Raw genomic sequence first — 25,094 nt, 5'->3', positions numbered from 1 at the left:
AGAACCCATACATCGTGATTTCTTGCATGGCGACAAAGAACAGACACACTCTCTTTCAACTTCCCCAAGGTTAAATCTCCATCTCTTTCAGGTTGTAAATATTTGGGCAGCTCAATAGATGTATATTTTTCATTTTCCATTCAAGACAAACAATATCACTGGCACCGAACCAGTGAAACCTATCACTGACAAAGTTGATGCGGCTAAGGAACTGAGCGGGATCCTTCAGAAGCTTCCATATACCCTTGTTGGAGCGATATAACAACATTTTCAAATCGAGACGACTTAGTGAGGAAAACCCCAAGACGACGTAGTCGTCAGTGGATTCAATGAATCTAAATCCGGAAACAATCATGATAGGGTCCAAAATCCTTGTTGAATAGTTAGCTGTTGAATGCCAAGATGGTAAGGATGATGAATTTTTTGTGGTAAGGTTCCAAATTTCCAGATTTCCACCATCCTTAAACACATACTATGCCATAACAAGTACTAACAATGGAAATGTTTCTGCTAGCAGGGATAGGATGACCAACAACAACTGGTTCCCCGTTTAGGACCGATTGGAAATCAAACGATCTCAGATGATATCCATATTCCTTGGTAGCACATTTGTAAACGAATCTATAGTTGCTCAAGTATTTTGTTGAGCGGTGGTAGTGTTCGTGGAGGAAAGAAGGGCTCGAAATAGTTGACATCCACGATCGAGACAATTTTCTGAATGTGTACACAGATTCAACTCTCATATTCATAAGAACATTTGCAACCAGATCTGCAGGGAATTGAGATTGTTGTCGATTGATGATTTTCAAAAGAAATTTCGCAAAATTGGTATGAAGGACTTCAGCTTGTTGTCGAAGGACGAATTTTAGAAGAGATTTTATAAACTCATCGATGATTCTCCCATCCTCTCATGCTAAAATTTCTTCCTCGTATATAGTTCCCTCCTCCTTCTCCATTGTAGTTTTTTTTATTGAAAGATGGTATTGCGTTCTGAAGTATAGCCAGGATACAACAGAGATTGTTACGAAGAAATTATGGACGACATTCGAGATGAGATACAGCTTCTGTGTTAATTCCGAACGACACTGATGGAGTTGTGGGTGCATGGAGATGAATAAGAGCGAAGACGAGTTGGGGCTTATGGAAACTTGGGTCGGGTCAGGTCGTTGTTGATGGATTATGGGTTTATGAGTATTATCTTGTATTTGTTTTTTAAACCAAAAACCGAGAAATTTACTTATTCTAGATATTTTTAAAAATAACATATATAATGCTTATAAAAGTTTTAAATTCCGAAAATATCATTAATTTATATTTTGTTTATCACGATTGATCACTAGAAGTGAAACCTGATTCTTTTTTTAAAATAAATTTAATTCATTATTCATTCTTTTTAACTATAAAATATAGTAAAAAAAATATTTGATCGGTAAAAATATAGTTAACCAACCAAAAATTATTTCTTTTGGTTTTCTTTTTAGTTATTTATACCTTTTTTTTATTTAATACCATTATTTATGTTAGATGTTTTAGTTTTGGTGAGAACAAACAATGATTTATTATACTAGATCAAGTTGCATTTGTATGTATTATAGGTACTCGAGAATTCTACTGAAGATTTAAAAGAATTCATTCAACGGGTCTCAAGATACAAGGTTATCCAACCTTTTCAACATTAGCAGTATAATTGATCTATACGACCGCTCGAGTTTTCAAGATTGTGGCATAAGTTCACTCAACCGTTCACTCTACCTCACAACATTTGAAAACAGTTGAGTAAAGATATCCCCAGATACAAGCCACACATCTTACAAGGATCCTACTTACTTTATCATAAAATTTGTTGACTGATCATGAACTGCAAACAAGACATCAGTAGATCATAATGTTTTCCTTAAAAGACATAACTCAGAGGTGGTTACCTTTTACTATCAGCAATCGTTTCTTTTCTCATTTGGTAAATGTTAAACTGCTCATTAATTGAAACGTACTATGAATTAAAAAAGGATGCTGACATCAATACTTTTTCATTTATGAGCTTACAGTCGAACGTTGAACGGACAAATGCAAAGAGTATTATAAATAGAGGGTTGCCCAAAACCGATTTAGGAAAAGTCTCAAACTTTCCAGAGGGCAACGCTGCAATCTGGAGCACTGAGTTGCCTTGGATGGCAGTCCTATAATCATCCCTGCTGAGAAGCAACACCTGAAGGTGCAATACAGATTGTTGGCCAACATTGTGGCCAAGGCTGGAGCCTATGACAAGATTACTCAAGAAAAATTCAACTATATGGGAGTGATCGCTTTGAAGATCAACATCAATTGGTCTGACACTCTTTTTGGCACTCTTTATGAGATGAATAAGGGAACGAGTCAGTCTCAAGTGTTTTCACTGCAGATATGCTATCTGCTTGGCATTTTGAAGGTCAATTTTGGGATTACTGAGCCGCTTTACTTGCTGAAATGGCTCAATGTTGCGACTGTCACCAAGTTCCTGAAGAAAAACACTCCCTCAACCGTCAAAATGATGCAAGTCAAGAAGGAGCGAGGAGCTGAGAAAGAGGCTCATGAAAAAAAAGACATCAGCTAGGGCACTGGTGAAACAAAAAATGGTGTACCAAGAATCATACTCAGAGGCTAGTCATGATGATGCTCCTCTGCATCAATTTTTTGTCAAACAGAAGACTCTGATTGCCGTATCAAATTGGTTGGATGATAAGGACCCTACGCATTCGGAGGAAGAAAAACAACCAAAGAAGAAGAAAACTAAGCTCATTAAGAGCTTGCTTGATGTAGCTCAACCGGAATCGGTCCTAGATGCCTAGTCTGCTCGACTGACTACTGGTATTTGCATCTCTGAAGGTGTTGTTCTTTCAACCACATCTGATGCTCTCCCATGGACCCCAAGGACAAGGACAAGGGGAAGATGAAGCCACCATCTGTACATCTTGCTGCATTTCAAATGGACATAAACTTGACACTGTCCCAAATGATGAAGGCGGTGGGAAGGAAGATGAAATAGTATGATAGGTGGTATGACTGCAGGACCAATATCTACTTCAAGACAATCCTCGAGGAGGATTTGCTAGAACATGTGGCCACCCTTGAAGGTCACATGCTCGACTGGGCCGAGATTAAAGATATTGAGGTAGCTCTCGGCTCCGATCCTTCTTTGAATTCAAAATGATGGAAAATCTTTTGCGGCTCATTATTGCCCAAAAGAATTTTGATGAACAAAGTTGTACAATTCCCGATGATTATGTGGCTATTTCCCAACTATAGTTTGATGCTCCCACTCTGGTATCGAAATTCAAACAAAGAAGAGGGAGTTTGAGCAGCCTCTCGTCAAGAGTGTTGAGGTATACACCAGAGAGTCCATTGCAATATTCAACAAAATGGGTGTGGAAGAGGAAGATGAAAAAGAGACAGCGAAGCATGCTGAAGCAACTGCCCAAGTTCATACTGGCTTTAACCAGTTTCAAGATGACGGTGTACCCTTTTCTGCTGACTTGGTGGATCAATCCACTAAGACAACTGCTGACCAACCAGTGGTCGAAGAGTCTTCTTCAACCCCTGATCCGTCTGCGACCACTGACACCAATCCAACCTTTGTACAGCTAGAGGTAAATAATCTTTCTCTTTCTCCTAACTATAATCTTGAAACAGGTCCTTCCACTACTACTGCTAATTTGGAGACACCACTACCTGAGATCCCACTGACCTCAGTTTATGATGTGGTACACTACAATCTATGATGAATTTTGACCTTTTCGGTGACAGGTCTGCTCACATGGACACTTCTCAAGATACCGGTCCCTAGAGTACAATTCCTGAGACTGTTCAGGAAGAAGAAGCACCGAAGTCACCACCTCCTCAGACGACCGTTGATCCACAATATTCTGATACTCTTTCTCCTCCATCGATCGAACCAACCATTTCACAAAACGTCTCTCCAATTCTTCCTAATCGTGAGGGTATGACCAGAGCCTCTGAGATGGTTCAAAAGGAGATGGAAGGTGATCTAGTGCTCGAGGACACTGAAGCTGACCTGGTTGAAGCCCCATCTTGATCAACCAGAATCCTCCAAAGCACTGAAGAGGATGAAAGGCCTGAAGCTCATTTTGCTAAAGTCTACCACCATCTGGAGCAGATCAGGAGCCTGATGCCGGATTTTGATGCCCGTCTAGTTGCATCCAATGTTAGTGTTTCTGATCTTCGCAAAGCAGTGATGAGGAATGTGAGAACTCCTCAGATCGACATCAAATCCTACATTAAGGAATTCAAGAGCACCAAGACCATTACCAACGATGCCATCATTGCCTTATCCAGTCAGTTAAATCAAAATGAACAACGACTTGGGGCTTGCATTGACAGTCTTCAAGCTACCCTAAGCACCCAAATGCAAGAAATTATGGACCATTAACAGAAGAGTGATGCCAAAAGGGAGCAGAAAATAGAAGACAATAGGAGATAAGGAAAATATGTGCTGAAAAGGAAAAGATAAGAGCTAAAATAAGAAAAAAGGAAACGTGACTAGTCGAAGCGAAGTGGTGGAAGATCCTGATTTAGTATAGGTTTAATTTCATGCACGTATGTGTATTAGGTTTTATTGCTTTCTTTTTCTTCTTCATTATAATAATGAAATTCATTATCTAAATGAAATTCATTTTTCTTAAAGTTATGATGTTTCTGGGGACATATGTTTTATAATCACCAAAAAGAGAAAAATTGTTCGATCTCTTAGATTTGGTGATAACAAAAAATGACTTATTGAACTAGATCAAACTACATTTGCATGTATTACAGGTACTCGACCGTTTTACTGAAAATTCAGAAGAAGTTATTCAACCGATCTCAAGATGCAAAGCTATCCAACCATTTCAACATTAGTAGCATAATTGATCTATTCGACTGCTCGAGTTCTCAAGACTGTGGCATATGTTCAGTCAATTGTTCACTCCATTTGAAACAGTTGAGTATAGATGTATTCAGATACAAACTACATATCTTACAAGGATCTTACCTACTTCATAAGAAAATTTGGTTGACTGATCATTGACTACAAACAAGATATTAGACAATCAAAATTTTTCCTTAAAAAACATAACTCAGAACTGGTTACTTTTTGCTATCAGCGACCAGTTTTTCCCTCGTTTGGTAAAGGCCAAATTGATCATTAATTGAAGCGTATAATGAATCAAGAAAGATGGCGACAAAAATAATTTTGCATTTATGAGCTTACGGTCGAACGTTGAACGAGCAAATAAAAATAATACTATAAATAGAGGACACCAAGAAGAGCTACACACGAGACTTTTACTTATCTGATGTAATAACACAACAAGCTTGCATTCTCTAAAAATTTTTCTGAGCATTTCTGATCAAATTTTTCTTGCACAGTAAATCCACAATAAAAATAAAATAAAATTTTATGCTAGAATGAATCGCAAGTGGACGAATCAAGTTATAATATAGTATACAAAATACGAGTATCGTTTTCATAGAGATTGATTACACAAATTTATCTTAAACACAATTCTTTAGTTCACTAAAACGAAAATTGAATTGATTAATAAATTATATTGAATATTAACTAAAATAATTTACTAACACTATATAAATAATATAAATAAAATTTATAAACAAACAATTGTTAGTATTTTGGTTCACCTATTCCTGAATCTCTTCGAACGATCGAATTTCAATTATTAAGTCGTGTTTTTTGACGGTACGTGCCTTTTGATAGAGTTTTTGGGAGAATCTTAATCTGCCAAAGCTGCTCGTTTCAGGTTGAATTGTACTAGTAAGAATATTGCATTATGTCATTAGGATTTCTTGAACTTACATTAGGAATGTATGATCAGTTGAATGCCAATTGCTCAACAAAAGCAATCAAGAGGCTGTTAGATCTGCTACACAGATGTGAGATTTCATTGTTGAAATAACAAAATGATAATTGTTAAAACTTTGTTTACGATCAAAACAAAAGGTGTTTGACGTGTTTGTCTCAATTTTTCATTATGTTCCTTCGAATATATTACATATTTGTTTACGCCTTCTATATACAGATCTCTCTTGATTTTCAGCAGTTTCACAGTTTACACTTTTCACCTCCATTCTGCAAATTTTATTTTTTTCCCTTATCAATATTTATTTCACTCCAAGCTAAAATGATCAAATTCATGGGGAGATATGTTTTCAAATTCAGTTCCTTACTAGTAATAACAATAATAACAATAATAATAATAATAAAAGAATGGTAAATTCATCATTGTATGGATGGCTATTTAAGTATGCGCATAGGGTGTTTTTGGCCTGTCGTCATCAATCGACTTCAAAATATTCGATATGATCGAACTGACATATGTTGAATCAGTATGCAACCGCTGTTCTTTCTCCAATATGCCCATTTGTTCATCATTCCTAGCCTTGACGATTATCACTACGAGAATTACACATACGCTGGTTGGCAGAAAGTCGAGCATGTACTGAAGACTATGGCACCATTCCCATCCGTTAGTGTGAGAAATGGGGCAAAATGTACTCATCCCTTGTCATTGCTCATTTGAGTATTGAATAAGCTCAAACCACTGATTGGAACAAGTTGACATGTATTACGAATAGGTTTCACATTCAAGAAAGATACAACACGATCAGATTATTATTTGAAACTTACTTGTCTCAAAAGATCTGCAAGTGCTCTGGGAAGTGCTTCGATGTTCTTCATAACAACATAGAATGGGAAAGGAAACGAGTTTAAATATTTGGATTCCTTTATCTCTTCCCCCTCATAAGTAAATTCCTGGAAGTTTCAATCACGTGAGTATCCTTACAAAGGTGGGGATATAATTAGCTATTAAACGAAATTAAGAGACTGAATGAATAGGCATGAATTACCTTAAGGTCTATGATGGACTCGGACTCATTTAACTTTGGGCTATCAAGAAGCAGGAACGCGACCATGCGTTTTTTGCTCAAGATATCTCTGACATAATGTTTCAATTTTTTCTGTGAGGGTGAGAACCAAAAATAATAAACCATTAAAAGGTTGTTAATTGAAAAATAACAAAGGTAATGCATAAATGCACTGCTTCTTTCGAACACGGAAAATTAAATAAAATTGAAAAACTAGATTTTAGGAACTTAATGAAGAGTTCACCTTCTCATTAAGGCGGCCATCAGATATAATCAATACAAGCTGCTGGAGAGGATTGTACCCTGAAGGGAGCCGAGCATGCATGGCAGCAGTGTCGAGCATGTTCTTCAGATATTTCAGTAGATCAGCCATGGGTTCTTCAGTGATCTTATTCTCTTGCTTAAAGGTCAAATTTGATATCATCTGTCCCATGGTAACAGTGTAGGCAAGTATGATTTACATTACAGGAAGCATAGGTTAAACTCAGTATATTATCCTTATTTTGAGTCTTAAATACAAGATGACTTTAAATTATAACAAATAAAAGGTAGTGGCAAAGAAACGAACCTTGATCCCAGCCTCAGCAGTAAAAGATTGGTCAAAGTTGTGAAGCAATTTGATGTTACCCTGCCGCCCAAAACTTGCCACAGCCATTTTTCCCACATCCAGCAGGGACATTGCACGACAAACTGTCACCAATGCTTCAATGGCAAAACCTCCACAATTACCTTCTGACATGCTGCGGGAATCATCCACAGCAATGACAACTTGGTAATCACGTTTACTTGGCTTGGTCCGCCGGAGCCATATATTATCTTTGATCCAACCGCTGGCAACACATGCAATTACCTGGAAATTCAAATATGAGATGGATCCAATCATGCAACGTCGAAAACAGTTCAAAAATTAGATCTCAACGCAATTACCTTCCTCATGTTAACTTTTTTACCAGTCCGGTAATACCCTTCGAGCCTGCTAGCTTGAGTGGGTTCCATGACCAGCCGTAACTGTTCAAATAACTCCTGAGACAACCTTGTCGTGAGCAAATCATATTTTTTCCACAGAGTGACCGCATCATCCCTCGCTTCGTTGGATTGCTCAGAGCAATGGGCTTTACCCAGCTCATCATCACTGATTGGAAACATGGTAAGTTGATTGAAGTCCTCGTGCATGGGCCTTTGTACAGATACCGAATTCGACACTCTAGTCTGATCTAAGCCATGAACACCATCACCTTCTTTGGATTCCTTCAGCTGTTTCTCCAAAACTGACTTATTTTGCTGCTTTTTATTGTCATCTACAGAAGGCAAAGCTGAAATTTTGTTTGGGCCAGCTTCAGAAGTCAGTTCGTCAATTTTATTATCAGTGGACGGATCTTGCACATCATTGTTCCCTGTATCCCTGTTGGCATCATTTTGAGCTACATCTCCATTGATTTGGTCAGCTGTTGCAGGTCCAAGTGCTTGAGCAGAACCCTCATATTCAGCAGTATATCCATATTCATCTATGATATCGTCCATAAAATCATCCGAGTATTCAATTTGATCCTGAAGGTCAAGAGACACTTTAACTCTCTCTTTCCATCCATCAAGAGCATTGCCAACACTGCGACAGGGGTTCGGCAGAGATTTCGGAATAACAGACTCAGAACGAGGTAGTGATGTTCTGGGTTGTTCTTGGCTTAATTTCTTCCCGTTTTCAGAGTCAGCAACCTTCACTTCGAATTGCGAGGAATTGTGTAGACCACTTGCTGGAGCAAGTTCATTCATAGTTTCGTTAAAATTGGATAACATTTCATCTGCTGCTGCAAAATCTCCTATATCAGCTAGTTCAAAATCTTCTTTAGGTTGTCCCAAAGATTGAACAGTCGCAATATTGTCATGCACCAAATTAGCAGCAGAGTGAAAAGCATTATTCTCTGGCATTCTAATATCCATTCCTGTATCCTTTTCCAAGCCTTTCTCCTCAGTGGCGGCTGTTTCAGAATTCTTGCCAGACTGCTCCAAGTCTGTGTTTTCCAGGTATTCATTCATTACATCACTCTTTTCCTCATCGTTCTTTGAATCCAAAGCATTCAAGTCCTCTGATGATTCGCCATCTTCCATAGGCTCGGTAGTTTCTAGCTCGTCCATGCGAACATCTTCTTCAGTCCTTTGATTCTGCTCATCAAGATTTATCCCCGACGGATCTGAAAAAGCATCATCTTTGTCTATATCCATATCTTCTGCACCATCACAACCTTTTTCATTTTCATCTTTTTGTTCGCTGGATATGTTTGCATCAAGATCTCCAGCATCCTCATTAACAGTGTCAAGATCTTCCCCAGCCCGAAGCTCTTCATCATTGGAAGTTTTGACTTTCACAGATGGCCCATTCTCGTACTTCTCATTTGCGTGGTGATTGTCATCGTCACCGTCACCATCCCCATCCCCAAGTTTTGCATCAACTATTTCTCCGTTTGAACCAACTTCTCCCATAGCAGATTCCAGTTGCTCATCCTGATCTTCTTCATCTCCATCGTTTCCAGAATCCTCACTAACACTAAATGTATCTCCATCAAATTCCTCTTCCATCTCTATCCCTTTCTCATTTTCATTTGGAATGTCAAACATAGCACCCCTCTCTTCATTTGGCTTCAGATTAAAAAGAAAAAGGAAAAGAAATCACAAGACATGTTTTGTTGTGAAAACAACAGTCAGTATCTGACCGCTTGAAACACATCATATCATACCTTGTCAGAGGTTCCAAGGAGCTGATCTTCATCATTTATTTGATCACTGACATCATTCAGTCCCGAGCCCTCACCCATACCCGTGCCCTTTCCATCTTGAGTTGTTTCTTTCACAATCTCATTTTCTTGATCTTCAGTAGTGCCAAGCCCTTTGGCGAATAATGAAGCAAAAATGTTGGCGAGCACATGAGCCAACATACACACCTACATGCAAGGGAAATAAAGTACCTCAGGCATACCATCCCATTGTGTTACAAAGTATCGAGCCATCTCAATCTCTGCCTATGCTTCCTTCTTCCGGTCAAGAACAAAAGCAACTTATGCGAGCCACAGAATCAGATTTTATAAGCAAGCTATAATTGACGTGAGCATATTTTTTCATATTGGATATTATTGTGGTATCATATGCCCTACTTTTCTTTGTGAATCATCCACTTAATAGATAAAACTTAAATAATTCAATTACAAATAGAAGTTCAAAAAAACTTACCACATTGTGGATCTCTAGAAAATCACTCAAAAGTTTATCACCAAAGGCCAGTATCACTTTCAATAGATCATACAGACGTCTCAAACGTCCATCTCCATAAGAGTTCAGAACTCCTACCTGAGAAAATAATAAGAGCAAGCAACAATTTAAATATCATAAATTTAAATTCTTCAAGGAGAATACATTATGCATGAACTTACAGCAGATTTATTAATAAGGTCCAACTGTAAAAGTTCTGTATCTTTCTCAAATAAGGTTTTCCACTTCTTCATATCTTTCAGTAAATCTTCAGTAAGTGCAAAATCACACTTCAAAGACGCAACTCTCTGAAATACACCCAGGACATTCTCATATGTGCTCTCAAGGGGATCATGAAAACCCGAATTTGATTCAGTTACATTTCCATCACCGTGATCTGGATTCCTGTCACCACTATTTGGGAGATTTCTTTCTTGTAAAGAAGAATTAAACTCTTTGGAAATTCTTTGAGCCTGAAAAATGTTAGAATGCTCAAATTGGAGTTCTATCAAGCATTTTCTTCATAGAAAATAATATCAACATGTTCATTTATTATCACAAGATACCATCAAGCTCAAAGACCAACTGTGTTTTTTGTATGGATTTAGCATCTACCTCTTTAAACAAATCTTCGAAATGCCCAATCAGGATATTTGTAACAGCCACTTTTCCATCTTCTGTATCACGGAGTGCGGAAAGATTGTTTTTGAAGGTCTTAATTAACTGAAAGTTTTCTTTTACCAACAGCTCCATTTCTTTAGTCACACCATAAGGTTGCAACTCAATTTCATTCATTGCTACATTTCCATTACTTCCCAGAAGATGACGATCCAGCAAATCCTGTCAGTAAGTGTCAGTTAAAATAAGATGTCATTTTTCAAAATTCAAACCGATATAGATCATCATAACTAAACATATACCTTAGATTTCTGAAAGTCATCACGGATTTTCTGAATGAACAAACGAATCTTTTCAGCTCCACTTTTGACAGTTGAACAAGTGCTCAGATGAGTGTTCTCAAATGTTAGCAGCAACAAATGTGCTTCATATATCATTGTACAGAAACCATCGAAGAGTTGCTGCAACAGTTGCAGAAAAAATGGTCAGACTTTGAGGTAAAAGAATATCAGCCAGTTGCTTCAGGTTAAGTTACAGGTAGAGAACCTTTTGTTGCCTCATGCATTTGAAAGTGGGGTATTGGTTCTTCGAAAAAGAGAAATCGTTGATAGTGTCCTCAGCCGAATGAATGGAACTGGAGAACAAATTTGATAATCGCAACATGCATTGTCTCAAGCATTTGAGTTTTTCTGCAAAAAGATATGCAGCAGACCTTTGCTCTTGTTGAATCTCAAGAAGATGATCAACATAAGAACCTGATGTTTGGACCTATACATGAGAGGATAATATTACATCATAACTGAGGAAATACAGAGGAACTAAACATCTTTTTATCGGTGTTCTAAATGGCGGGAGGCGGTCGCCTAGACAGGAGGCAGCCATCAACCGCACCGCCTTTGCCCGAGGTGGTTATGTAGGCGGTTGAAGGCGAGCTGGGCAGGACGAGGTGGGTTTAGGCAGTCAAAAGTCAACAAAATTTTGAAATCCTACTTTATCAATACATTTTGCACTCTCTCCTCTTCAAAACACAATAGTCAACCCAATCAACCACAAGTGCTACATGCCCAACCTTCTTCCGCCTCAAACCTCCGCCGTTAACCGGCCAACTAGGTTAGAACTATTATCACAAAAGTATATTACGTTTTTGGTATTAACATGGTGATAAATCTTTATTTGTACCTTGTATAAATTGTATTCTATTGCATGAAGATTATTTATGCATAAACATCATTTAATTTATGCATATATTGCAATATAATAAAAGCAGTATAAAAAAATTCAGCCGCCTTACACCGCCATTTACAACACGGCCTTTTATTCAATAATAAAATTTCAAAACCACCATATTAACAAAGATAAAGATGTTTTTGACGAAGGCATACAGAAAAATAAAACAGCAATATGAGAAAAAGCTCCTATATCTTCTTTATTGGGTCACGGAAAATATCATTTTAGTTATACCTTAATAACAAATTATGTACATAGATCTAAACAACAAATCCACGATTTCATCAAATTGAAATAGTGTTCTCTACCATGTACCTGTACGAGACTAAAATCCTTGTGGAAATTCTGACTTATTTGCTCTAGAGTTTGCATTGAAGAAATGCTCTTGAAATAGTATTTATTGGCTGTATTCCATATAGACTCACTGGATGAGCTCTGAAAGAGGTCAAGATCAAAATCGGAATTTCCAGAAGAAATATCACTTTCAGATAACAGTAAATGTTGCACGTCATAGGATGGTTGCAGAAGCCAGGATCTCCTAAATTCATCCTACATGATATAGCAGAAATCAATTGAAAAGTAGTATATTAATTTTTAAGATTGAAATGTAAGTTGGGACCCATAAGGCCACAAATAAAATCAAGAATAACAAAAATATATATACTGCAATATTACCTTGACAAATGTTCTACGCTTGGACAAGCCACAATTATCAAGGAGTCTCAAAAGGTCGGAGAATGCTCTCCTTTTCCTCAAATTCTTATGTTTATTCTCCCAAAGTTCGTCAGAGTGAAGTAGAGAGGTGTAAATTTTTCCGATTGTATGCCATGACTCTTTTCTTTCCCAGTATGAAAGGCATGAAGATGGTGAAGGAACGCTGCAGTTGATGTCATCCATATTTCCTGCATAGTTTGGAAGCATTTAAACAAACAACGAAACAAGCCGTATGCAATTAAGATGAGATAATTTGGAGACTACCTCCTATATTTTGCAAACTCAACTCTACAGTTCCCCACCAATTGGAAAACCACGCCAAGCTGCTACAAAGGGTTAAGGTTTAATACTTTATGCAACGATGCAGAAAAATACATGAAACAAAAGGAAATAGAAGTCCACCTGTCTTTAGCTTTACATTGTGCTCGGTTGCAGACAGTATCAAGAAGATTCCTTCTTATATCATAGGGATCAGGAAGGTGGCCAATGCCTTGAATAGATTGGTTGTTTATCTCCGCCCTAGGGGCTTGTTCAAGAAAAGGAATCAGAGGTTGTTGGAGCAAGTCCTGTGAAGATATAAGACAAAGAAGATAAATTACAAGGCATTGAAAGGGAAAATGGACATGCATCGATCAGCAAACAAATGACCACATACACAACATATGTCACAATATTTTGTAGAAGTGCATTGATTCAAATCTGTCTCGTTGATAGAGATCATATGCTTACCATAAACTTTTGTACGATCTTTTTTAATTCTTGTCTGGTTCTTTTCATATTTTCAAAGGCCAAGTGATTCTCAATGTGGTCCCAACGGCACTTCTTCAAAAATGCCGTCAACTCCATCTCGATGTTTCTTCTGTGTGTTTGGATATGTTCCAAAATTCTTTTGCAGAAATAAAGAAATATTAATTTCCGAAAAAACCCTCATAAGTTGTTTTGAGACAAGCATTATGGACCCCGAATTTCAGGAAACTGGACTCTTACCTTGGCAAGAATTGCACACAGAAGCCAAAAGTATTGTATAAAATTTTCACATTCTCCACTTGACAAGGGCTGCACAATTCATTAGACATTATCAACACAATCTTTATCCTTTCGAAATAAATAATAAAATGGCTCCATGCACAAACTATTGAATGAAAACAAAAGGTTAATGTCAATCTGCCACAGAGGCAAAGAGCCAGCATTACTACAAGAAGATAGCTGAAAGATTACTACACAAAAAAACCTAAACAAAAACGTGCAATTCTGTTTTACCTTTCATCAGACATTTGTCTTCTCTCTCTGATAATATGCCCATGGAGAGAGAGAACTAATTGAAGTTGCTTTTTAAAGTCTCCAACCCTGGATGTCCTAAAAAAATCTTCCATGCTGCATATTTATTCAGTATTAGCAGTTTCTCAACAAAAATTCAAGAAAATAAAAACTGAACACGTGCCTTCCAATTGTTGATAGCTTGTATTGATTGATATCACCAGTATGGCTACGTTGAAAAACCGAATACAGCGGAAACCACAACTGCAAGGAAGTACAAGAAAAAACTAAAATATCAATTGCATAATAGGACATGAAAAGGAGACTTTGATTGCATAAAACAAAAGTTTGGCTTGCTAGGAGCTTCAATACTATCCATTCTACTAAGCTTGGTTTGCATACCAAGTTGAGGTTACTTATAGCAATGATGAATTGATTATTTTAATGACACCAATAAAAGCACAATTAACTGTCAAATGCAACCCAAATTAAAATTGAATTTCAAAATGCATGAGAAAGGAAGTCATGCTATATCAAATATCCTAGTTTTGAGTTGAGATACTTGGTTAATATGAGCCGACCCACTAAGTGGGATAAAGGCCTGGTGTTGTGTGTCGTTGTATACTTGGTTCATATTGTAAAGGAAAGTTCAACAGTACGTCGCTTCAACTAGAGAGTAGCCAAGAAAAATAAAAAACAGGAAATTAGAATCCTACTTTTGCAGCACTTCTTTCAATCTGAGATTCAACTTCATCTAGCAGTGCTGGCCAAGATTCAAACTCCAACTTACGCCATGAAGAAATAACAGTGAAAATTGGTTCCAATTGATCTAGAAATACAAAATTCAGAGGTACAACAAACAAGATGATTTATGTTTCATCAGAAAGCAAATAATAATGCATTTGAAAGAAGATAAGTTACCTGATAGAGGAAATTTCACCACTGTTTCTCGCGCAGTTCGTATCCTGCTAAGCAGGAACTGCAAACCCGAAAGAGCCTTCAAAAAGAAAATTAAGTGACACTTAAATGTTAGGAGAATATAGATCCAGAATAAATGATACTAGGATTATTTGAATATGATATGTAACATTGTCAACTGGGAACTCTGGAACTGGGATTGGGGTTGGGAGGATATAGGATCTGGAAATGGCCTAAACAGTCATCTCAAGTCCACATCTACTGTTCAAAATCAAGAGTTTTTATTCTAGAATAGAACACAGTATGTTGGGCTAATATTTCATCTCACCAAGGAACAAGAATTTCACCTCCAGTAAATAATGCATATTTTTACTAATTGCCAGAACATGCGACTCTCTGTAGTAAACAAGCATGAAAAGAATATACCTTGGCAAGTGGAGTGTCAAGAGGTAGAGCTAAAATCATGTCAATAACTTCCAAAATTTTTTGAAGAGCAGGATGATCATCCCATTCTTTCAACAGAAACAATATTCTCTGTTTAAGAATGGAAACCGGCTCAACCAATTTTGCCAACACAGGTGAATTTGAATCCTGAGATGAGAACCGAAGAGAGAGGAACATAAGAAATTTTTTTAGAAAATACCGTGTCGTAAGAAAATTAGAAAAGCAAATATGGAAGGAAAAAGTCACCTTGTAAAAGTTGTAGGCAGAAGTTGATTTTGTAGAATGGCCGGACTTATTAGCATGCTCCAAACAGAGGCAAAGTAAGTGCTCTGGAGCAATCTTTGCATCGAAAATGGAGGAGAATGAACCATTTAAACCTGGAATCAATAGAACACAAGAATTTTGATCAAGTACGAAAAAAATAATAGGGACGAATCATGCAACAATAATCACCTTGCATCATTTCCATTCCAAGCATGTAAGTGCCATGGAACGAAGACAGCCTCTCCGCATCAGAAACACTTTTTTTTGGATACATGCTCTCTGAATCAGACACTTGACTACTGGAAAACTGATTATGAAATTTTGTCAACAAGCAGAAGTGAGAAAAAGAGCTTAATGCAATTCAATAAGATTCTCCAGAAAATAAAGTCAACGAGATCCACTCGAAAATAACATATACGAATCGAGAACAAGCAATAGCATTCATCTTCCCTAAACTCAAAATACAGTGTGCTTCCAACATATGTCATAACTAGATGATAACTTACGTTTGCATATCATAACAAAAATGTTCTCAAGCTCGGGGAAATATGGGCATGTTGCAAAATCACACAACAATTACCAAATTACATGGCAATACAAAAACCAGCATAAACAATAAACATATTTACAATGCAATAACTACTGGTCATATGAGCAAGGCATATGTATTACTCTCTCCAGAATTTCATTAGCATACATATAGGTGGCATAACAGCTTCTGCATGGTTCCACATCCATCATGACAACAAATTTGAAGATTCCACCAAAACCACTGGTCCAGTTAAATTGAAAATTCTCAACATTTCTTTGTTTGGAGATTATAATTGCTTTCTTGAAAACAAATTTTTGAGAGGAAATTTTCTGGTTTTATATGATGAGTGTTACCATTTAGACTTGTAGAACATATTATAGGTTTGACATTATGAACTTACACCACACATTAAGTTCTAAAATCCACAAAATGTTCCAGGTAAGCTTACTTTTTTAACAAGGTCCATCGAACCAAATAACTGATTGTGCATGTTGACCATGTCACCCAAATCGGATTCTTCGACTAAGTTCCAATCATTCTCCATAGTTTCAATCTGCATGGAAAAAATGGTACTCCCTCATATAGATCTCACGCTTTGATTTGTAGACCCACAAATTCATATGCATGTCCATTGAAAAATACTGAGAACATGATAAATGTCTGTGCTTCTGTTACTGCAGGGACAGAGAAAGGGCAAGATTGGGGCCAAAAATATTTTTACCTTCCCATCTAGTTCTTCGGAAAGCATCTCCTGCCACTCTAAGAAGCTATCTTTTGCAAGCAAATTTGAAAATTTTGATACATCAATTTGCGTGATGCTCTCTATCTTGAATGCACGAGCTCTGAATTTGAACCATTGAACCTCCTTTGCCTTTATCTGATGTTTCTGATCCATCCAATTTAACCAATACCGGGAAACCTTATCAAATATCTCTTGCAAGACCTGACAAAACATGGTAAAGCATAAAATCATTGCAATGGATGAACTACCGGCTCAGCAACGCAGGCAAGAATTCTCACCTTAAAGGGAGCATCACCAAGGATATGTGCATCAGCTGCAGAAATTTTAATTCGAGCCAGAACATTGTGGTAAACAGCAATATTGAATCGTAAACTTGAGTCCTGCTTAAGAGATAACAAAAATAGTAAGCGATGTGATAATTCAGAATAGTGGTGGAATAGCATGGTCATGCCCTGCCTTCATATGAGCAGACCATGATGTTTATCACTAATACAGTAAATACCAAGTCACTCATTAAAACAAAAAGGAAACTCAAATTTCCGATTACAGCACAAATTCGCATACCATTGTATCACAACCCGAGTCACAAGTAGAGCTGGTTATTTTTTTAAGCAAATCCATGTTGATTCCTGCAATACTCATTGATAAATCACTATCATGAATTGAAAGTTCAGGATTCCCACCAGCATTCACTGAAATGATTTTTGAGGCATAGCCTCTAGGGAATCTCATAAATTCATAGATTGCACCCTGTCGAAGACACTTCCAGAGTCAAAGGCAATAGATACGCAAAACAAAAACAAAAACAAAAAGGCAAAATAAAAGATAGTTCTGATAAAGAAACATGTCTTAAACTAACCAGACACTGCTCCATATTCTGCTGTCCGTTAGCATTGCACTCTTTATACAGTACAGGAGGAACAAAGAATGACAAGCCTAATTTCATTTCATAAAGTGCAGCCTGAACAGGTTCAATTACATCAAGGTATGCTGAGTATTCATTTGATAATCTATCAATGAAGCACGATGTTGTCCCCTGAAAATAACAAAATATTTGACGGAAAAAAACAGAATTTTTGCATACAAAGCAGACAAAATACAAGAATTTTAACGGAAAAAAGTTAATCACCAGTTAAAAACTACCTGCCAATTACGCAATTGGTCAATGATCAGTTGAGTTCTTGGACTTTTAACATTCTTCATCCAGGCAACCAAAGTTGCAACAAAGTTAAGAATATCATCACATTCATGCTTCAATTTTTTAAATTTTTCTGGATTGGGACGAAACACCATCTGATACATGGGTAGACATCAGCAGGTATATGTGAGAATCACTTTTCCACACAAAAACATAATAATAAGTAATAAAACTTATATTGACGAAAGATCTCACGGTATAAAAGACCTCTATCACAAAAATTACATATTATAGCATCAACTTGCTGCAAATATTATGAACAAACACCAGACCTTCATTTAAAGTTAAGATTTAGTAACTTGTCTCTAATTTTTAACATGAAAAAAAAATCATTTCAGAACAATTAAGGGTGGAAGGGAACTTGGTGGGTATGAAAAGGTAGATACATTCAGCTATTAATACATAATTCAACCTTTTCACTGATGCTTATAAAATACATATTAAAAACATTTATCCAAAGAAAAAATCAGAGAGAGTTGTGGACCTTTCTTCTCAGCCTTCTCCTCTCGGAGTTGAGTTTTTCTAGCAAGTTTATTCTGTTGTAAATAATAGCTTCTCCCAAAGGTGTACTTCCAGCTAAATACATGCATTCTTTCCGAACCTGCGACAACGACGAGATAGGAAAATAAACTACATCCAAAACCAAGGCAAGGGTTCCAAAAACTGAAACCTAAAATAGGCTATGAATCAAAGGATTTGTCTCTAACTGTTTCCGAACCACAAAGCAAAAATCATAGCCACAATGAATTGCAGCATTTAAGGCAAAAATACAGACCAAAATAAACCAAATCACACTCTATTGGATCATACATACAATTTGGACAAGAAACCCTCAGAATTAGAATTCATTTAATATTTGTCTCACAGTTTGTTAATCAGTGTGCAAGAAAATGGTAGATCCTATACCTTGCATGGAGAAAATTATACAGTATCAAACTGACATGCAGATGACAAGAAGTGTACAGTCAACAGTGTGGATGAATTTTCGCTGCAAGAATCAAATGATGGACAATACCTGAATCTCGAGCTCAAGTGAAGCTATCATTTCTGTAACTTCAGAATACTTGATAGAATATTTTACAGTTGGATCAAGGTCATCACAGCAGATCAAAAGATTGTAGCGCAAGCAACCAATTCGTAGCCATGCATATCCGATTCTTTGCTCTATATCGAAAAAATTTCAAGTGAAACTGTGAGGACAAATATATTAACAGAAAGTAAAGAAAGTGCCACAAGATCAAGCAAAGTATCACCACCAAAAATTTATAACCAAAACGCAATAGTATATTATGTACAAACCATCAGAGGGGCGCAGAGGATAAAGTTCATTCAGCAATGGCTCTGGATAAAGTTCATTCAGCAATGGCTCGATCAAGGAATCAATCAATGATGTAAATACATGGTGGTTTGATGAACCCAGAAGAGAAACCAGATTCTTGATACTTGCTTTCTGCAATATTAGACACTGCAATATTAGACACCAAGTCACACAAGTGGACTTGAAACCAAGAAGTGATAAGCCAACATAATATTGGCAGGAAACTACCACGCAATCAAAAGGCTAAATTCGATTTTTTAAGGGGAACCATCTCTAGTCTCTAGTGCCAAATGCAATGTCACCAAACGAATAAAAAGTTCACCCAAAACCACAGAAGCATATTCACAAAATATCTACTGAAAGTGAATTTTATGACATACAAAAATGTAAGCAAGAACGGAGATGTACCGTATCCTTCGATCTATGGATTGATTGAAAGGCAGATCTGATATTTGCAAAACTGGAATCTTCAAATGATTTTTTGTGTGCATAAATAATCTACGAGTACGATACAGAGGGGGGAGGTCAATCAGGATGTGCCAAGGTTTTCCTTTGAAAATGATGATCAAAATCATTTCGTCAGATCAAAATGAGTACCTGCTGGAAGAGAGAACGCGCAGCAGAGAGCATCATGTCATGTGATTTAACTACATTCGCAGAACTGTGCCAGATGTTATGTGAAGCGACCCTAAGCTTGAGCATATGCGCCAGGTACTCTCTAACAGATTCCTTTTTTTGCCTGAGTTTTATAGGAATGCATAAAAGAATCAAACAAATTTGATGGGTGTTGGAAGTTTTGAAAAATTGATGAAAGAAATTAAAGAAAATACCAAAAAATACTACAACAGGAAGGAACCTCACAAGTATAATTTAAGAGATGAAAAACATGAGCTAGCAGCATTTAACTATGATTACAAGTAGCGCCCTTAACAATTTAAGATTCATAGTACATACATAAAAATGGGTGCAGTGGACATGTCTATCTAACATATAGAGTTTGAAAATGTGTGAAAATTGGACGGTGATATTCACATATCAACTTCTAGCAGCGATAATGATAATAAATATTTCTAGAATAGAGAAGTAGACAACACCAATTGACATGATTCATTTTCAAATTGCATATAATGTTTAAAATGAGGTGAACGGGTAATCTAGACGATTATTACACCACTAAGAAGTCTTTGTAATTTGTAGGTCTATCGTATAAGGGTACTTTCTTCTAGCTTAGAGTCAACCAAGCAAAAGTCGTTGACACGAGTCTTTCAGAAAGCAAACAGATATTAGAAAATGGAGTAAATCAAGGAAAGAAATTGTGATTAGAGTGGTGGGTCCTAACACTTACATAATGACTTGCAAGAATGGAGACTTGAATGAGTTGACTGACAACTCAAGAACAAGAAAAGAGATGATGTTTTGTGTCCATAATGTTGGAAGATTTGAATAGAAAAACCATATCAAAATCTTAAAGGAAACTCAGTTGACAACATATTGATTAATCTATTTCACTTTTGATATGATCAGTATTTTATATTTTCTACATAAATTAAAATAGAATTTGTTAACATGAAATTTACAACCCGTACAAAAACATGCCAATTTTTTATTATTATTAGTACAACATAAGATATGAGAAGAGGACTCAGCAGATTGGAGCTTATTGAGATACAAAGCACTAATTTAATAATACAAGGCTGAAAAGTGAAAATCACAAATTTAAACTCACAAATTACATAGACTAAATTTATTCAGACTTATTTCCTTACAAGGCTAGAAAAGGAAACAAATTCAAAGTAGCAAGTTAAATTTATTGATTCAGAAAAGGACTTACAAAATATGGCTGACCAATACCGATTTCAGAGGTCGGAAAAGTTTGTAAGGGATCAAAGTATCATAGCCTGGAATCTGAAGGGAGAGGGTATAAAAAATTGAGTTTTCTGGACAAAACACACCATTTACGCAAAATTGTTAACATTTCACATGTTGCGAAATACCTCTGCCAGCACAGGGCAGGTTTCCCACAGAGTTATGTGCCATTTAAGCCACATCTCCGAAATAAAACTAGAAATTTTTTCAGTCACTGCATCAGAAGATAAGGCATCAATTATCAAAGTACACCATGCCAATGCCCAAATTCACAGAGAAACACTAACCTCGATCAACTGATGCCCAAGCATCTAAGGTCCATATTATTTTTTGGTGGGGCAAGAAGTCTGTTGGAGGCCTTGAAGAATAATTTAGAGAAAAGTTCAAACATGATTCCAAATCACAAGCCATATCAGATAAAGCCTGCAGTGAGTGACAAGATGAAAATGGTGTTATGACATGAGCAAGATTTTCATCCAACCAAAATGTTAAGCAACTGCAAAATGAAAATAAGAACTCCAAAAAATATACACTGTGCTGTTCTTCAATATCAAGCCCAACGATCTCTGTAAGATGCTGCAGTAGCTCCAAATCAAGGAATAAAGTGGTTTCATCAACTAAAGGTTGTGTCTCTAACCAACATTCAAAGCCTGACTTTCTACACAATGCATCCGAAGTTAAGAGACAACAAGCAGAAGAATGAGCTGGCCCAGATTCGTGTTTTGTAGTCTTCGCTCTCACTTTCAACTTGTGCTTTTCAAAATTCAGCCTTCCCAAAAGCACCTTGGGAAATTATGCATTCGATAGAATATTGTCAAACAACAAAAACTACAAATAGATTTAAATAAAAGAAAATGGATGCATGAACACAAACCTGATACATCTCTTCCAGTCGCAGAATACAATCAAAATTACCATCAGCTTTGCCAATAATATATGATGACATGCAAACTCCTTCAGGAAGAAAATCATCCAATCAAAACAAATAGAGTCATCTCATTAGGGCAATTAATTATTTATAAACAAGAAACGGTAACTTCCTTTTCAATATGTTCCTTCTCCGCATATTTCTCAGAGAAAAATGTAAGATCTGATTACACTAGGAGCAATTTTCGAGCCCAATGGAAATTACTTCACCAAAAATCAGATATAAATAATATTCTCAGGTTCTTTTACCCATTCGTCAAATTCAAATAGTAAATCAAGTCCTGCCTAACCATAGTATATATGCCTGAAAGAATATGATAGAACTTTTCATTCTTTTTTCATTTAAAGATGTTCTTTTCCTACATAGTTGAAAGAAATATGCAAAGAAGAAACACATGCAAGGAACAGGGATACCTATTAAGAAAGTTTAATCATAAAAGTAAAATTAAAGCGAAATTCAGTCTATGTTCAGCAGAAAAAAGCGGTGGTTATATGACAAATTAATAATACGGAAAGCATCTGTTATATGATGACAATGAGCTTGTCATAAAAATTGCAGTCAAACAATGTCCAAAAGCATAAATGATTTTTTTATTTTGGATAGGCAACAAATTATAGTTATAGATAACAAAAATATCTTAGGTTTCCAGAATAGAACACAAAAATGCAAGGGCTAGACCAAACAATAACTCTAGAAAATTTTCCATCCAGAAGAGTCCACCTTGCATTGCGAGAAGTCGAAGTTCAATGTTAGAAGACAAAGCAACAGTTAATGTAACTTCATTGATGTCATTGTCGTCTGAAGAAGCACTATCAACAACCCCCCCACCTGCAAAACATTTTTTAGACAACAAATGGTTCATAATTCGAACTATATAACAGAAACATCACAACCGTGCTACAAGGTCTTCCAATTCAAGGGCAAGTATCTTTCCCCGACACAAAACAATCAAGAGAGTATGACAAGTCAATTCTTCATTTTTAAGCATGGATTAAAAAAATTATAACAAAAAATGTCATATGTCATATGCAACATTGAGTATGAACTGCATTACTTGAAAGGGCTCCATCAAGCATACCTAGTTTCAGAAACTCATTTTTCCTTGGCCACACCAGTTCACAAAGGCTAGAAAGTTGACACTGCTTTTGGTACAACTCAGCAGATGGAGGCAAAATTGGATGTCCACCATATGTCCAGAGCAAGGACTTTCTCGAATTCAAATGCAAAGATGAGATTCCTTCCAATTCTTTCATCTTGATCTACATAATAGCAAGTATTTAAACAGTTTGCATGTATTATAGATCCATAATAAGATAAAATATAAAATGCATAATAAAATGGAAAGTGAAAATGGAATATGAACACCACGGTAGCTAACCTGACAAGTTCTTGCTTCTGCAGGACATATTCGGTGCAATTTCATGACATCTTTCATCAAAGACCGCCAATAAATCTGCTGGCAATCAATATGAGATGAAATAATACTGTTCCAGAAAAGTTTATGATGTTCCAGGAGGTCACAGAATGGTTCAAAGAGTAAATCAAAAGAAGGCGACTCAGCAAGCACATGAAGCACTTTTTCTTCCATTTTTCTCAGGGAAGCCAAAACAGGTTCAAAAGTTTGTTTGGTCACATTCTTTTGATCGTAACAATCCTCACTGCTCCACTGTCGAAGGCTGAGTCTCAATTGGCTGGAACACTTAATTAAGTTTATTACAAGAATATGGCAGGACTTTAGCTGATCAACAGATGGGAAAAGATCAATAAATCGCATTTCCACTCCATTTTTTAATAAATCTGAATACCGATTGAAAAATGAAAAGAATGGCTGTAATCGAGTACCAAACCAATCAAACCACTGCATATAAAGATGATAATCATTTTGAGTGGCCTGTTCCATGACCCAATCAGCAGCAAAAATGAGTTTCTTCTCAGCTAAAACCAAATCCACTTCACTCGTAGTGCCGCGATTTACAAGAATACTGTTATCTGAAGCCTTAGGGAACATGAGCTCATGCAACAAAGTAGCATCCAATAGATGAATAATCCTCGATCCACAATCGACACGAGTTTGTCCTTTGGAAACTCTGTTCAAAGTTCTGCTATGGATGAAAGATGCAATTTGAGATCCCATTGATTCCAAATACATACAATTCTGTCTAACACAAGTCTCTTCTGAGTGACAAAAGAAGTCCCTTAATTTCAAGGGGGTTGGCCAGCCTCCTGGTAAACATAACAAGCAATCTTCAGATGTAGTGAATTTATAAAGTTCTGAATTCGACAAATAAGCAGCAGCTGCTTGAGAAACAACGTCTTTTCCTTTTTCCTCACCGAAAGAGGAAAGATATGTATGCTCCCAACTAACTTGAATGCTCCAACAAGGCCTATTGCCATTTGTAATGAGCCACTGGAATAACTGCACCCAGCGTGAAAGTTCAAGATGTGTAATGCTAACATTACGATGGGATCCTTCATGCATAGCATAAATGTGGGCCTTGGCCATCATTTCGACCAATTTACCCACAGGAATTCCAGAGAGTGCAATGAATCTTTTAGCATCCCTGACCTCAATCTCATTAAGATTCTTACCACTTTTCTCATCTACCAACCAATATGGTTGCATCATATATATTTCAACCCCTCTATTTCGCATTGCTCGAGATATTTCACCATAGCTAGGATTTACAGTGAGGAACATCCGAAACTTTGGATGAGGGTGAAGAACCACTGGTTTACCTTCAACAATACCACATTCATTTAAAATTATAGATCCAGACTGTTCAACCAAAGAGTTGATCCTATCAAGAACCTAGATGCAATAAATAAGAGACAAATGTAAGCTTCATTAAAAAGGAGGATGAAGCAAGGGTTTACATAATTCATATAATGAAAATAAACAAAAATATTGTGTAC

At 36.6% G+C, this 25,094-nt stretch overlaps 1 protein-coding gene across 6 annotated transcripts in view; it reads right to left on the bottom strand.

The window, feature by feature from the left end:
* Positions 1-6,193: 6,193 nt before the first annotated feature.
* LOC140819774 (midasin-like) overlaps positions 6,194-25,094 on the bottom strand; it is a 45,028-nt gene continuing 26,127 nt past the window's right edge. For 2 of the 6 annotated variants that reach the window (XM_073179973.1, XM_073179977.1), the window contains exons 34-77: positions 23,560-24,990; positions 23,260-23,440; positions 22,902-23,009; positions 22,128-22,207; positions 21,785-22,036; positions 21,541-21,676; positions 21,382-21,467; positions 21,219-21,292; positions 19,985-20,126; positions 19,796-19,885; positions 19,369-19,519; positions 19,085-19,233; positions 18,554-18,670; positions 18,015-18,164; positions 17,731-17,907; positions 17,436-17,621; positions 17,150-17,251; positions 16,851-17,072; positions 16,578-16,682; positions 15,787-15,904; positions 15,580-15,710; positions 15,316-15,480; positions 14,893-14,968; positions 14,688-14,800; positions 14,156-14,235; positions 13,975-14,088; positions 13,702-13,770; positions 13,444-13,600; positions 13,117-13,280; positions 12,979-13,040; positions 12,676-12,902; positions 12,316-12,549; positions 11,320-11,541; positions 11,076-11,234; positions 10,771-10,995; positions 10,334-10,628; positions 10,138-10,250; positions 9,648-9,851; positions 7,843-9,549; positions 7,484-7,765; positions 7,160-7,339; positions 6,898-7,008; positions 6,677-6,802; positions 6,194-6,590 (exon numbers count right to left, since the gene is read on the bottom strand). In XM_073179973.1, coding sequence (XP_073036074.1) covers positions 6,555-6,590; positions 6,677-6,802; positions 6,898-7,008; positions 7,160-7,339; positions 7,484-7,765; positions 7,843-9,549; positions 9,648-9,851; positions 10,138-10,250; positions 10,334-10,628; positions 10,771-10,995; positions 11,076-11,234; positions 11,320-11,541; positions 12,316-12,549; positions 12,676-12,902; positions 12,979-13,040; positions 13,117-13,280; positions 13,444-13,600; positions 13,702-13,770; positions 13,975-14,088; positions 14,156-14,235; positions 14,688-14,800; positions 14,893-14,968; positions 15,316-15,480; positions 15,580-15,710; positions 15,787-15,904; positions 16,578-16,682; positions 16,851-17,072; positions 17,150-17,251; positions 17,436-17,621; positions 17,731-17,907; positions 18,015-18,164; positions 18,554-18,670; positions 19,085-19,233; positions 19,369-19,519; positions 19,796-19,885; positions 19,985-20,126; positions 21,219-21,292; positions 21,382-21,467; positions 21,541-21,676; positions 21,785-22,036; positions 22,128-22,207; positions 22,902-23,009; positions 23,260-23,440; positions 23,560-24,990 — 9,309 coding nt within the window. In that variant the 3' untranslated portion in view covers positions 6,194-6,554. Of the gene's footprint in view, positions 6,591-6,676; positions 6,803-6,897; positions 7,009-7,159; positions 7,340-7,483; positions 7,766-7,842; positions 9,550-9,647; positions 9,852-10,137; positions 10,255-10,333; positions 10,629-10,770; positions 10,996-11,075; positions 11,235-11,319; positions 11,542-12,315; positions 12,550-12,675; positions 12,903-12,978; positions 13,041-13,116; positions 13,281-13,443; positions 13,601-13,701; positions 13,771-13,974; positions 14,089-14,155; positions 14,236-14,687; positions 14,801-14,892; positions 14,969-15,315; positions 15,481-15,579; positions 15,711-15,786; positions 15,905-16,577; positions 16,683-16,850; positions 17,073-17,149; positions 17,252-17,435; positions 17,622-17,730; positions 17,908-18,014; positions 18,165-18,553; positions 18,671-19,084; positions 19,234-19,368; positions 19,520-19,795; positions 19,886-19,984; positions 20,127-21,218; positions 21,293-21,381; positions 21,468-21,540; positions 21,677-21,784; positions 22,037-22,127; positions 22,208-22,901; positions 23,010-23,259; positions 23,441-23,559; positions 24,991-25,094 lie in introns of all 6 variants that reach the window. The other 4 variants (XM_073179972.1, XM_073179976.1, XM_073179975.1 and 1 more) reach the window with 3 other exon arrangements.

The sequence above is a fragment of the Primulina eburnea genome, chromosome 18, assembly GCF_022965805.1.
Source record: "Primulina eburnea isolate SZY01 chromosome 18, ASM2296580v1, whole genome shotgun sequence".
Classification (NCBI taxonomy): domain Eukaryota; kingdom Viridiplantae; phylum Streptophyta; class Magnoliopsida; order Lamiales; family Gesneriaceae; genus Primulina; species Primulina eburnea.
Note: the sequence above shows the minus strand (reverse complement) of the source record. Positions and strands in the feature narration are given on the sequence as shown.